Source organism: Brassica napus, chromosome C1 (genome assembly GCF_020379485.1).
Source record: "Brassica napus cultivar Da-Ae chromosome C1, Da-Ae, whole genome shotgun sequence".
NCBI lineage: Eukaryota > Viridiplantae > Streptophyta > Magnoliopsida > Brassicales > Brassicaceae > Brassica > Brassica napus.
Window position 1 is genome coordinate 35,568,157 of NC_063444.1, and position 15,553 is coordinate 35,583,709.

The 15,553-nt window shown below is 29.2% G+C and overlaps 1 protein-coding gene across 2 annotated transcripts; it reads left to right on the forward strand.

The window, feature by feature from the left end:
- Window positions 1-12,976: 12,976 nt before the first annotated feature.
- LOC125580706 (transcription factor bHLH77-like) lies at window positions 12,977-15,463 on the forward strand. Of its 2 annotated transcripts, none has more exons than XM_048745696.1 (7): window positions 12,977-13,791; window positions 13,897-14,091; window positions 14,182-14,316; window positions 14,604-14,675; window positions 14,759-14,914; window positions 14,991-15,075; window positions 15,163-15,463. In XM_048745696.1, the coding sequence occupies exons 1-7, from the start codon at window positions 13,459-13,461 to the stop codon at window positions 15,198-15,200; spliced, it is 1,014 nt and encodes a 337-aa protein (XP_048601653.1). In that variant the 5' UTR covers window positions 12,977-13,458; the 3' UTR covers window positions 15,201-15,463. The 2 variants fall into 2 exon arrangements, with proteins under 2 accessions (XP_048601653.1, XP_048601654.1); XM_048745697.1 differs by having other exon boundaries at window positions 12,982-13,791; window positions 14,771-14,914.
- The last annotated feature ends 90 nt before the right edge of the window (window positions 15,464-15,553 follow it).

The window sequence follows — 15,553 nt, forward strand, 5'->3', positions numbered from 1 at the left end:
AATTTAACATAAAAGTAACTAATAAAAATAATAATTAATTTAAAATGCAAGAATTTTTAAAATTATAACTATATAAATTTAAATCATTTATTTTCAGATTTTAGGTTATATGCTATTGAAAATATTTAAAATAACATATATTATACATAAATTGATGCTATAAATCATTGAGAATGTATTTTTAAAACACCAAGGAAAATATGTCAAATCATCATTTTATTTATTATTTTTAAAAAATTCAAAACTTTCAAAATAAAAAAAGATATATTAAATTAGTCAACAAAAAAGGCAAAATCATTAAAAGTATCAAGATTTTTGATCTTCCTTCTAGGAGAATTCATCAAACCTAGCATCGCCAATTGCGAAAGTTTTTTTATGGGAGTTGGAGGTTTCTGCCTTGTTATCAAAAAATAAGTTGGGTAAAGCAAACTCCCTCCTTGGACTACCTTATGATAGACGGTTTTAACTGTAATGGCTATTGGACGCCCAATCATTCCGGATAACGCTTGCATCCTCTGTATTACCGCTGCGGAAAAACGGTTTATTTCATGCCTTCACTATGAAGCCAGGGAAAATACATACCCAAACAATATTAACGTGCCAAAACATTCCTAAACTAAATAGGAATTTGAATTGCATACCTAAACTCATAATAAATACCTAAAACATGCCTCGTAACTGACACGTGTCAGTCCATTTTAAAATCTATTGATTTATTTTTTTAAACTATTATCTTTTAGTTTTATCATTTTATTTGTTTGTAAAGTGCCACAAATAATTAAAATCATCAAATTGACCTTATTTATAATTTCAAAATTGGAAATAAATTTTAATATATGGTGATATATAAAATAGAAATATTTTTTATCAAATAAAATAGATTTAATAATATAAATATATTATTTTTATTATTATTTCATATTGAAATATTTGATACAAAAAATTTAAATAAATAGAAAACAACATAAAAAAATATCATAATTTAAAGCCTGATTTAATCTCACTAGTTCTTAAAGTTTATAAATTATTTTTTTATATTTTCTTAGGTTATTTTAGTTGCAAATCTTATTATGTGCTTGCGTGATATAAATAAAATTAAAAATTTCTAATTTTTGTTTGTAATTATCAAAACCAATGTTAATTACACTAGGCATAATGTGTGCGCTTGACCCTAACCTAGCGCCGAATCAATTATTTGGTAATTATACGAGAATTAATCTGGAAATAATTTTGTAAACTTTTTGTGTATTATTAATATTACATACTAGTTTTGTAGCAAAATAAAAATAATGTAATATGGTCTAGTGGTTTTGTGCGATATTTGTTTTCTTGAGATGTTGCGTTCGAAACTATTTTTGGTTAACTAGCCATTCTTTTCTTTTTATTAAGTAACGGTAATATTATTAAAGATCTATACTGTAAAATCAAATTTCTAAAGAGTATTTTTAGTTATGTTGATTAAAATTTGAATGACTATATTTGTAAAGAAAATTTTATATAAATATAAATTGAGTGGTATTTCTTGTAAATATTACATATGAGTAAGATTATTTATAATTAATTTTCGTGTTTTAATAAGGTACATAATATACTTTGATAACTAAATTAATTAATATATTGTATATGATAACTATCTAAACTTCTGATAAATAATTAAATTTAATATTTAAATTTAATTAAAATCTGGTAAAAAAAATAAAATTGTACTTTTCAGATTAAAATTATAAATACGATAAATTTGATTATTTAAGTTATTTAAGGCATATTAACAAAAAAATATAATTATAGGGACTAAACTACAAAAACATTTTAAAAAATAGTCCAATTCATCATATAACCGGCTATAAGCATGTTGTAACTATTTATTATGAGTTTAGGTATGCAATTCAAATTCTTATTTAGTTTAGGAATGTTTTGGCATGTTAATATTGTTTGGGTATGTATTTTCCCTGACTTGATAGTGCGGGCATGAATAAGCCATTTTCCCTTACCGCGGCTGATGACACATAGTTAGCCGATGCTTATTCCCCAGATATCGTCATTACTTGATATATAAACTAAATCTTTGGAAACCGAATATAAATTTAACTAACAAAAACTAAATCTTACTGAATATAAGAATTGAAATAATAAAAAAATATAAATATAAAGCACATGTGATTTCAAAATTAAGGCTATATGTTATTTAATTTTAAAGTGCTCAAATATAATTTACAAATATCATTAGAAAAAAAAAAATCAGCAACTTAATTTGATTTCCTAAATTTCAATTTCGAAACTTTATTTCACTTACATAAAATGAAAAATAAAATTTATTAAAAATAACTAAGTTGATACATAGACTAAATATTAAAAATTAAATATAAAATTTAAACTAACAAAAAGAATAAACTATTAAAATAAATAAAAAGTAAAAAATAATCATGTATCTAAAAATAATTAAATACCAAAATATAAATTGAAAATGTAAAAAAAATATGTTAAAAGTTATATTGCTATTGATACTAACTTACTTAAAACTTAAAATAGAAAAAGCTTTTAAAAAGAAAAAAAAAACAAAATCATGTCCACAACTTTTTTTACCTATATGCTATTAAAAATATTTATATATAATTTGAAAATATAAACAAAATATGCCAAATCATCATAATAGTTTAGTATTTTTATAAATCTTACAACTTATAAAAAACCAATCGATGAAAATAAAATTTAAAAAATATTAATTAAGATAAACAAAAAAGGAGAAAAAATAAAAACTTGATTTATATATGGTAGCTCCTTCAAAAATTAAAATCAACAAAATTTATAAACTTTATGTTAAAGTATGTCAAGATATACAAATAGCTTATACATCAAAATAAAATATATGATTAAATTGAAATTAGATGGTTTACAATAAATTTACAAATTTTATTAAAAATAAAGATAGAAGTAATCCACTTGTGTAAGACAAATATTGTTAATTAAACCGTTTAATGTGTTTTCATACTGGTCTTTATCAATAAAATGAAATATAGTTGTTTACTCATCAACAATTAACATTTTAATAACAGTACTATATTATGGTTTGACACAATGATTTTAGAAAATTGTAATTCAAATCATCTGTAAACTTAATCAAATAGGCTTTTATGAAACAAACTTAAAAAAAAAATATTCTACAAGATTTTTTAAAATATTGTTATTCACAGTAAACCAAAGTACATGATGCCTCTTCATAAGCCTTTAATCTAATTCACCAATAAAATTATAGGATCCATGCTTATAAAACTTTATTAAAGCAATCAACATAACATATAAAATTAAAAATGATCTCACATAAGTTCCAATAAAAAGAGATATTTTATGAACAATTCTAATAAAATATATGAAAACATAAAAAATCTAAGTAGGCTCCAAATAAATTAGTTGAAATTTATATTACTTTATACATATTGACATTAAAATATAATATCAACAACACCAAAAAAACATTATGGAGAATATTTATCATATATTCGTCAATTAGAGACTATATTATCTAAAAATATTAATAAAAAACTGAAAAAATGAAATTTTGACAAAATTATAACGATTAGAAATAAGTATTTGTGAATTAATAAAACATAATATTCCCAGCATAATATATAATGTAACTAGATCAAGTCGAATATATATCTCATATTCTAGATTTTGTATATTTTATTTTAATAAATAAAATATTACTTAATGTTAGTTTAAAATTCTATATATATATTTCTCCTTTTCTTATATCTAAGAAATTTTTTTAATATTATTTAAGTTTCATCAGAATATTTATTATGATTAAGAGCTAAATCTAGATATTATACTATTCGAGATGCATTTAAAAGAACGAAATAATAATATTTCAAATACATATATGCACACAATAAGTATATAATAAGCATACTTTCACTGTAAAATTTTGTAAATACAAAGCAAAGTTGGACATTGTGCATATGAATTAATCTTTTATGTCATTCGAATAGAAACTAGATAAAATTATAACTAAAATATTTATAATAGTGTAGTGTTAATTAATGCGCATCGACAATCTTTGTATCTTTTTAAAATATGATTGATAAAGAATATAAATACATTTATAAAATATAGATATACATTTACATATACAAACAAAGAGGTATGGATGTTTGTTATTTAAATGGCAAAATTTTATCAAAACTTAAATATGAGAAATATTCAAGCATACTTTGAATACAATTTTATAGAAAAATTTATGTCTGCGATTTATATATCATTTATTATATAATTATTTACAAAAGAAACTAATTTTTAATATAAACTCGCGAGTTGAAAATCTAGTGTGTTATACAAGTTAGGGCCCAAGTCAGTTTCCTTTCACACAAGATGAGCACAGCTCTGGTTATAGAAAATATTGGCAAAGTGTCTTATTGTTAGAAATTACATAAGAGTTTAAGCTACAATCCAGTATATCATGTTTCATAGTTAAGTACAGTTGGGTTGGGTTTCTTGCCACATCTCTTCCTACAGACTTCTCTTATATATCCAAGAAGGTTTTGGATACTTGTTACAGCTCAGGATGACCGATTAGAAGTATTTGTTCAGTGGTTTGAGTTACCGTATCATGAGTGTTCTTGGGTCTTGGATTGAGATTTTGCACGTCAGTTCCCAGAATTTCAGTTTGAGGACAAGATTCACCTTATTAGACGAAGTATTGATACAATACAAAAGATTTATTTTTGGAAGAAACATAGCAAGCAGTGTGTAGCAGGGGATGTTTTAGTTGGAGTCAATAACGGTTTACTAAAGAGATGCGCAAAAACTCTAGGGGCCGAAGAGGCTTTGCAACAATAAAGAACTAAGTTTTACTATTTCAAAAACATATTATATATATATATATATACCAGGGGTGTGAAAAAGGCGGAATATTATTTTATTGTTGTTAAGTATGATGTTTTTGGATGATGTAATTACGTGGTCAATATTTATACGTGAAGAGCATGATTTAGTATTTTATTGTGTTATGTAGTATTAAGTTATAGGTTAATATATTATGTGTTTGTCTTTTCGATAATGTGCTGATGTGTGTATAGTAGTATTTGTTTGTGGTGAATTGAACTTCTGATGTAAAGCATATTAAATTTCAATAACTTTGCATTTAAGCATTTGTTGATTCTAACATTATGGTTTCAGCGTCAAAATTGTATTTTATATTTTCACATTTTTAAACATTATTCTTTTTCTAACAACATTGAACCACTACAAAAAAAACATGTATTGGATCACATAAATAGTATCATAAAATAAGTGGTACTAGTTTGACTTGTTTATGTGAATGTGTTTTATGACATCAGTTAAAATAAATAATTTTTTGTATTATTTATTTAGCATCTTTTCAATAAAATTGATACAAATATCCATTCATTTACATCATTTTTGAAAAGTTGATACAAAATATGAGCTTACATCATTTAAAAACTGATACATATATAAATCTGTGTTAATATTACTCGTAGAAATGATACAAAGTTAACATCATTTAAATAAACGAAACAAGTCTTACATCAATAAAAAAATTACACAAATATAATTAAGTTAAAAGAATTTCAACGTTAATAATCTTTTAGTTGTTTATATCTTCCAACATTTATTTTTTATTCTTAAATGAATTCCAATGTTGATAATTTTGAAAAAAGCATCTGATATTTTGAATTAATAAATTGTAGCAGCTATTAAATATTTACTGAAAACCTTAATAATAAAAGATATCAAGTTTTAAATAAATGTATGTACACTCTATAAAAATATCTAAATAATAAAAAGAAATGAGCTGGAAAAAGGAAAATTACTATGATCATACAACTGTTGCCGTAACTAAGTACTAGTAGTTAATTTCACAGTATTTAAAAAAAAAATATGATATGCATTGAAAATAAATTTGCTGCCATAAATATAGGGATTTCCACTATTTCATTGATTTTATCTCAAAATTTAACTAGTAAAATTGTTTTTAATAACCCACTATCCCCTCTTAGTTACCGCGTTAGTCATCTTCTTCAACTTCTTCCCCTCTGATAAATCGTTTCCAACAGTTAAAATTTTTGTTTCTGAAATCTGATGATGATCTCTCTTACTCATCTTCTAAAATCTATACTATTAAAGAAAGATCCTATTTTAAAATTTTAGATTATGCCCTTGAGTTTTTATCATATTTACAAAACAATAACACTCTTTATTTTTAGAATTTTGAACTAAAATTGGCAAGAAATATAACAGATTTTATATATATATGGAAAACTATATATATGGCATGTCAACAATCATTATTATCTTAATAGGTTTTGGAAAATATAAATATATTTAAAACGATTTTCCAAATTATGGTAACCAAATTTGTCTCATCATTTTAAAAAGCCACAATATTAAAATATTAACAATATTTTAATTTTGAAAATCCTTGTACGCTCTAAGGTATTCCCTAAAAATACTAACAACCTAAATATTAAAATAGCTTAACATGTTTTCCTATCTATATTATTAAAGTTGAAGTACCTATATGAATTAAAATTTGAAATAACCTTTTAATCACATCTACTTTCATTTCTTTTTTACTCATAAATATAATTAATTTTAATAAATGAATTTACAAAAAAAAATATGATAAATATGAGTTTCCGTATAAATCGTAGGTATTACATTAAATTACCTAATATTTAGCTAATTGAAAAGATTGCAATCTTTCAATCATTTAATACTTAACAAAAACGATTTTATAAATAGCATATATATATATATATACAATCATATCTAATTTTAAATTAATTTAATATTCTCAAATCTTGGTTAAAAATTATTGCAAATAATTATTTGATTTCGTTTGATCTATGTGGAGGCCGATTCACTTTCATAAAGTATATTTTCTATGTGTATCAATTTCTTACTAACTCTCTTTTATTGTTTTTAACTAAATTTACATTATTTTGAACCCGCTAAGCATGACAACTGTATATACTAAAAATTTTATACATGAATTACATTGATTTAATTTTCTATTTTTTCAAAATAAAAAATCTAAACACTGTTTTCAATTTTTTAGAAATGAATTAAACATTTCATAATAAAAATACAATACAAATCTATTTTTCTAAAAACAAAATGATTTTGGTCACTCAAAATTAACTCAAACCGGTTTAAATAGATGATCAATACAATTACATGAATCTAAATGGATAAAATTATTAAGAACTTAAAAGTAAATGGGTTCAAACGGTCAAGACATAAATGTGTGTTCGCCAAAAATGAAACAAATCTAAATAAGGTGGATCCACCATTTTATCATTCTTAACAAAAAATTTGACAAGTTTTTATTAGAATTTTACAATGCATACTATTCTGCGCTTTTAAAGCGCGGATCAAAATCTAGTATTTTTTTATATTATTATCATGTTTAGTTTTTTATTTTTTCATAACTTTTTGACAAAGTTATCTTCATATCTTTTCTACATTATTTAGAATGTTTATGATATGGTGAACTTAAAGAGCACAGAGAGAAGGACTATTAATCACTGGAAAAAATATGCTTTCTACATGTTTGGTGAAACAGAAAAAGGTACTTCAAAAGTCTATGATATCTATATTTTTGAATACCTTTTTTTTTTTTTTTTGACTAAGGGCTTACTTTTGAATACTTGTTCTAATAGATTTAGTCTGTTTTGTTTTTCTTCTACTTTCTGTAGGTTGGAAATATATTTAAGTGTCGTGATATTCAAGTGTGATGATATTGAGAAACTTACAATCCTTGTACTTCAGGTGGAAGAAATATAGCCAGAAACATGAAGCAAAGTAAGAATATAGACACGATTGGAATCAATGTTGATTGAGTTTGATTTAAGTTTTTTTTTTCATTTTTTGTAAATGATAGTTAATTTTTTATTTTGATGTATTAATATTAACTCAAAATATTTTAATTTTTTTTTCTGTTGAGAAAATATTATTAGATATTAAAATATGGGTAATTCTCTCAAATAATCATGTTTAAGTTTTTGTCACAATAGCTTTCAATAAAAAAATGACAAAATAGTCTTTTTATTTTAAAATTTTTATTTTTTATTTTTTATTTTTTATTTTTTATTTTTTACTATAAACTGTAAGTATAGATTAGTTAACCCTAGGGTATAAATGTATTTTTACTCTTTAATAAAACTTCGTTTGGTCATTTTTCTCATTGATTGTTATTTTTATGACAAAAAATTAAAAATGACTATCATAAGGATTTTCTCTTAAAATATTTGTGCTATAAATATTAATCAATAAGAAAATAATTAAATATTGAACTAATAATTATAGGATTATTAATAAATTTTTCATTAATCAAACAATATTTTTAAATTACGTTAAAATTTACAAAATGCATATTAACTTTAACACCAATTATTGTAACTGATAAAATTATTCAACATTAATTATAATAGTTAGCGTAAATAATTTCATCATTTTTATTAAATGATGCAAAAGGTAACATCAATTTTTGCAACTGACACATATTAGTATCAATTAAGTGATGAAAATATTCAAAATATTAACATCAAAATATTCAAAATATTAACATCAATTATGTTTAAATTGGTGTAAATTATTTGAATCACCACTTTTAGAGTCCTTTTAATAAATGATGTAAAATTCACTTGTATCATTTATAACTAATGCAAATATTAAAAATAAATGATTCAATCTAACTCTTTTTTTGTAGTGAACATTATTCTTCTATGATGTTTTTTGCCGTCTCTGCATATTTTGACTTGAGCCGTCACTATCTATGTATTTTGTTTATATTTCTGTGTGTGTTGTTTCTTACCATCACCGAAAAAAGATTTACCTTCGTTTCTCTTGTTTTTCTCCATTTTCTTCTCCTGTGAGATTATCTGATATTTGTTTTAGATCATGTTTATGAGTTTCCGATTGTGAGGTTGTTATCATGGTGTTGTACGCTGTTCTAGTTAATATTTGTCCTCTTCTTCTGATCCTTCGATCTGGGCAATGTTAGAAATTACATCTCTTTGGGTTGGGTCATAGTTTAGTTGTCTTTAATGTTGTCTTCTCCGTAGTTGGCTTATCGTTGATAGTCCATGCTCGTCTTGGTTTTCAAGATCTGTTTTTTGGTGATCTGACTTTTATGTTCTCTTCATAGCTCTAGGATGGCTCCACAGTTTGCTGAGTTTGTTTAGTCTCATTTTCCCTCTTTGTTCTCTCATCTCGTTGCACTTTTCATCGATGGTTGTATCTCTGGTGGCTCTCCATTTCGCCATGTTTGCCACTCTAGGTTTGGATAGTGTTTTCCTTCGTGTATGTTTTCGTGGGCTTGGAAGATTATTTCTTGTCTCAAACTTGAGCTATGGTTTCTCGGTGGTTGGCTTCCATTTTCCTTCATTTAGGTTGTTTTTCTTCTTCTATTTCTTCCCTTGGTATAAGTGTGTAGAGTTAGCCTCTTGGAGCTTTGGTCTCTTCTATACAAAGCTTTGTGGTTCTTCGTTGGCATGAGCGCCTTGTATGTGATTGTTTTGTTTGTGAGGTGCTTATTACCTCTTATCTGGGGGTTATGATTTAGGCATGTGTTTTCCTGCTTCGTGGTGACTTTGGTCTTCCGGTGATTATTTTTTCTTTGATCTGTTTTTTTGGCTTTTTGCGTTGGTGCTTGACCGCATTCATTTTTGTTCCAGACCTTTATTGAACTAGTGTTGCTATAGTGTTTTCTTTTTTCTTTGTGATTTTGGAGATTTAGGTTTAAATTATGTGTCGTACTCTAGTTTTCTTTAGTTAGTTATTTTATGATTTTTAACAGTAAAATAAATTTGTAATTTATCAAATAATAAAAATAATAAAATAGTAAAAGTTTATGTTATTTTTTAGTTTTGAATAAATTAAATATTTCAAATATATTTATATTATTTTATTCTTTCTTTATTCATTTTCAATTTTAGTGACCAATAAAATAGATTATAAAACTTCATATAATAATGGTTAGTGCGAGAAAGATTATAATGCACAATTAGAAAGTATTAAGCCAAACTATAATAGTGTAAACGAAAAAGGACCTAAAATGGAAACACATTATACACGTCATAAAATCCCATGCTATTCGTCGTAAGAAAAAAACTAACTTTATATATCATCATTCTCTTTTCATGCTTAATAGTGTTCATGGAAGTGTCGCTTAAAGACCTTCTGGTATTGATTGTCATGAGATCATAAACAGATTTAGCTCTGCTAGATCTCCTTGCTAAGCTTGAACAATGGGGAAACAATTGAACTTCTTTTAGAGCTAGAAACCATACTTGAAGAGCTTTTTGCAAGAAGATGGGTATAGTAGACATCATCGTCTTATAACTTGCAAAACAAAAATAGTTATTTACTATTTGTATTCTTGGTCATCTCCTCGTGTAACATCTGCTTATTACAAGAGATCATGGCTAGAGGATCATCTCAAGTCTACTAGACTGTTCTATTTTTAACAAAAGAGTTTTACTCCTGGATTTGCAATTAAATACATACATGTCAATATTTATTACTGGCTGATACTAACATTATTAACTATGTTAGTTTAGAAACATTGTGTAACATCTCGAGTTGTGATATATGGAAAGATTTAAGAAAATTGATTTGGCTACCTATATCATTAAAGTTGACTTACCTTTTCCATCATACATCCGTTTAGAACTCCAGGGTTATGCGTGCTTGGGTTGAAGTAGTAAAAGGATGGGTGACCTATCGGGAAATGATTTGCGATACCGTGCGAGTGAGGCTAAAGCACGGAAAAAGGTCGGATGGTGATTGCAGGGTCAGTAAACAAGACTTTCAGGCCTTGGAAAATTAACGCACCGCCCGTCAGATGGGATGGAGCCCACGGGCCGAGTGAGCGGGCGTGGATGGTCCATTAGCTGTGGACGGTCGGGGTGTTACAAGTGGTATTAGAGCTGGTTAGCCATCTCAGTTCTGACCCGAGAGGCGTCTTGAGACCTGTCGTGGGGCGTAACGAGGACGTTGCGTTCTTTAAGAGGAGGTGAATTGTAACATCCCAAGTTGTGATATATGGAAAGACTTAAGTGAATTTATTTGGCTACGTATGTCACCAAAGTTTACTTACCTTTTCCATCACAGTGTCACACATTCGTTTAGAACTCCTGAGTTAAGTGTGCTTGAATTGGAGTAGTGGAAGGATGTAACCTATCGGGAAGTGATTCGCGATACCATGTGAGGTGAGACCGGGGAATGTCATGTGGTGATTGCAGGGTCAATAAACAAGTCTTTCGGATCTTGGAAAAATTAACGCACTGACCGTTGGAACGGAATGAGAAATACGGGCCGAGTGAACAGGCGTGGGTGGCCCATTAGCCGTGGACGGGCAGGGCGTTACACATTGTCTCATCTATAACCATCAAAGATGCAAGAAGGTTCTGGTTTCATTGTGTAAACTTCATCTTGGTCAAATCTTTAGCCATAATAATTTCTATGTTGCATAATAGAAACCGTCAAAATCAATTGGCAAGGATTTGAGAAAAGAGTGGTTTCACAAAACTTACAACTTTGTTTCTCAATTGTGAGTTATGTTTTTCTTAGAGATTCCCATAAAGCATAAATACTTTTTGCTAGTTGTGACAATTCCCATTCTAGACATCTCTACTTCTTTATGCAGACATTGCCTTCTGAAGAGAAGTCTCTTCTTCTTACATGTGCTAAAAAACAAGTAAAATCTCGAAGCTAAATTTTCATGCATGTGTGGCCATAGGTCCATAGACAGATGGTTGCTGCTTCGATTTAAGTAAAAGATTTTTCATGTGCAAGAGACACTTGATAACGTTTCTAGATCAACTTAAGAAAGCCTTTCAGCAAGTGCTAGAATAGGTCCTCCTGAGAATGGAAATTTGCTTTTCTACCTTATATCAGTTCTAAACTTCTAATGTTCTATGCATCCCACAACATTTGGGCAGCACATGCATATTGTACTTCAAAAAATCTAAAAACGGAAATGCAAATTTATTTGTATCAAAAACACACACACACAAGTAATGGCCGAGCCTAAAAGTCAAATTAATAGATCCATTCGCTATGTGTTTTCTTAGAATTCTCATTATTGGTGTCGGTTGGCAAAGGATATGTTTTGTAATTAGTGGTAGAATTTAGTGGTGTAAGAGACGGTTCATTCCGGGTAGTGGGATGTTCTTGTTTTCATAGTGGTGAAAAATGCAACATCGGATTGATTCGGGTAGCGTAGGATCCTTCTAAGTGTTCCTGTGTAATACTAGATTCCGGTGTTGTATGTGGGGTGAAAATCTTGTAAAGTTGTAATCCTGTTATCATGATTTGGATAATGAAAAATTGAAGTTGAGCCAAAAAAAAAAAAAGAAAAAAAACACACCACACACAAGCTATGAAAATGTATGTTAGAAGATACTCGTTCACTTATACTCGGTGCACATTATAAATCAACTCAGAAATATAAAACATCAAATACACATTTAAGATCGTTAACAACTAAGACCATCACTAACCCTAGCATCCCAAGTGGGATGCTTAATTATTATTTTTTTTTTTTTTGATTTTTTCTCTGTTAAAAAAAAAAAATTAAAACACGAACCAATCGCGGACCGCCACGTGTCAGTGGAATCCGCGAAACAGTTCAATCAACGACACCTAATCAGGCGTTTTAAACACTCTGTTTTCTTGTTTTATGGTGGGTTCCACCAAGATCTGCTAACCTTCAAGTCAATTATTGGAGAGTATATTTAATTTACAATATTCCTGATATTAAAATAGTCTGTTAACCAAGAATAACTAAGCATGATAATTAGAACTTTTGTTATCTTTTTGTTTGTATCTTCCTTTCCACAACTTTCTTTGTCTCTGTCATGCACATGCTATCTTCTCTTCTCACTCCAATGATTACAGAGGACAGCCTCAGCAGCCAAACAACTTTCACCACCATCTAATGTTCCCACATTAACAATTTAAACCCCACCTAAGATTCTTCTCTTTTGAACTGTAAAACTCACTCTTTTTATAAATTTTCTTTAATTAAATCTCTCATCATTACTTCCCCCTTAACCTTCTTCTTCTTCCATCTCAGTAACAAAAGTCACCGTCTTCTCTTTCCTCTCTCCCACTTTGATTGATCAATCATTCTTCTTCATTTCTACTTCCTTCCCTTCTCTGCATTCTCATTTCCTTTTCAACGCAAACAATACCCATAATTCGTTAAGCTCTTTGCTTACATTTTCCTGGAAAATTCAAATTCCTTTTTCCAAGTATAACTTCATAATCGCCTGTTACTCCAGTCTGAAGAAAAATCTCAACTTTCCCGGAAAATCTCTCAGTTTCCCGGAAAATCTTTCAATGTCAAAGCAGCTTTCTATCTGATTCAGAAGCTCATTAGTAATCTGGGTTATCTTCAGAAAGTCTGAAACCTCAGTCAATTGCGTGGAGATGGAGAAGCAAACCCTAAAGTACTTACCTTTGGGTCAGAGCGATCCCTTTGGCAATGTCATTGGCAACGGCAACGGCAACGAAGGAACCATCGGCGATCTCCTCGGCAGATTCCGCAACTGCCCTCAAGAGTCCTTCTCCGCTGGGATCCGGTTCCCTCCTTATCCGGGTCAATTCGGATCCGATCGCGATAGCAACAAGAGCTCTCTGTTGGATCCAGATTCAGATCGTGTTCAGACACCGAAACCGAACCCCAGGAAGAGAAAATCGATCCCTGTCGGAAACGGCAAGGGCTCTCCAGCTTCGTCGTCTCTTACCGCTTCCCATTCAAAGGTTTTTCGAATTTCATCTATCTTTCTTGCTATATTCTTTATATGCTCCTTTGAGATGTTTAGTTCTTGATGTTCTTGAGGTGTTGATTTGCGGATTTGTGATCAGGTTTCAGGAGAGAACGTTGGATCGAAAGATGGGAAGAGAAGCAAGCATGATGAGGCTGGGAGCAGTAAGAACGTAATAGACAAGTGTGATGATAGTAAAGGAGACAATAAGGACGATGCAAACCCGACCAAAGACTACATTCATGTTAGAGCCAGAAGGGGTCAGGCAACCGATAGCCATAGTCTCGCTGAAAGAGTACTAAACACCCTCCATCTGTTTTCTTCTTTTTTTGTGTGTCGATGTTTCAGTTCAAATTTAACAATGTTGATGTTTGATTATTATCAGGCAAGAAGAGAAAAGATCAGCGAGAGGATGACAATGCTTCAGGATCTTGTTCCTGGTTGTAACCGGATCACAGGGAAAGCTGTCATGCTTGATGAGATTATCAACTATGTTCAGTCCTTGCAGAGACAAGTCCAGGTAGGAGGATCCAATCATCTATGTCAATGTTTCTTGAGAGTCCGAGTTTTTCTTTTAATAAAAAGAATATATATCAATCTCGAGAATCAGGAATTCAGATCCGGTTACAAACATACATTGAACAAAATTCCCAAAGTCAAATTATTACAAAACTAGCTTCGCCCACCCACTAAATCCCGCACATTCCTCTAGTCCGTTTTTTGAAATTAAAGTACTTTTTTTTCAAGTGCTGTGATTGGTCAAAATTTCTGCAGAAATTAAAATACTTTTGTTCTGTTTTTCTTCAGTTCTTGTCCATGAAGCTGGCTACTGTAAATCCGAGGATGGAGTTTAATGCTAATGCTGCTTTATCCACAGAGGTACGCTGCGATGATACAATGTTGTTGCTTGCTCTTATCGGAATGTTAATGTATCAGTAACGTGTTGCATCTGTATTGTACTGATGATTCAACAGGGGGAGTCGTTAACGCAGTCTCTTTACGCAATGGCTTGCTCAGAGCAAAGACTTCCATCAGGAGGATACTATTCTCTTGCCAAGAACATGCCTAGATTCTCAGACACTCACTTTCCCTCGAGCGACGGATTTGTCCAAACTGAGGTAGTTGTTAGTAGTTAATGTCATATAGTAAACTCAGACTTGTTGAATCCTTATTTGTGTTCTGATTAATGTTCAGACACAGGGATTCTGGGAAAATGATCTGCAAAGCATTGTTCAGATGGGTTTTGGAGATATCCAGCAACAACAGAGCAACAACAACTGTAAGAAAAATATTTAGAACGAGAATCTCTAATGAGAAACTTTAGGACCAGTCTCTCATGCCAATATAATCTCTTTTATGTTTCCAGGCCCTGAGCCAACACTACAGATGAAGCTTGAGCCATGATTAAGAAGGTGTTTGTTATTGTATCTCTCTGTACATACAGAAACCAAGTAGTGATGGGTACGGAGTAGAGACAATGTTTACTATCCTTTCTTTTTGGCTTTTGCAGCTGTTGATTTCTTCTCAACCCCCAAAGCAACACAAAAAAATCTTTATCTTATGTATAAAAATGACAAGAATCTTTTATGGACAATTTATGTATTATTTACAGTTGTAATATATTGTTATTTCTCAACTTATAAGAGAGGGAATAAGTTTTTCACCTATTACATATTTTTCTCACAATAGAGAACAATATTTTTGATGAATAACGAGTGGATTTATAGAAGTTCTCTCTCTCAAAATTTGTAAACAGC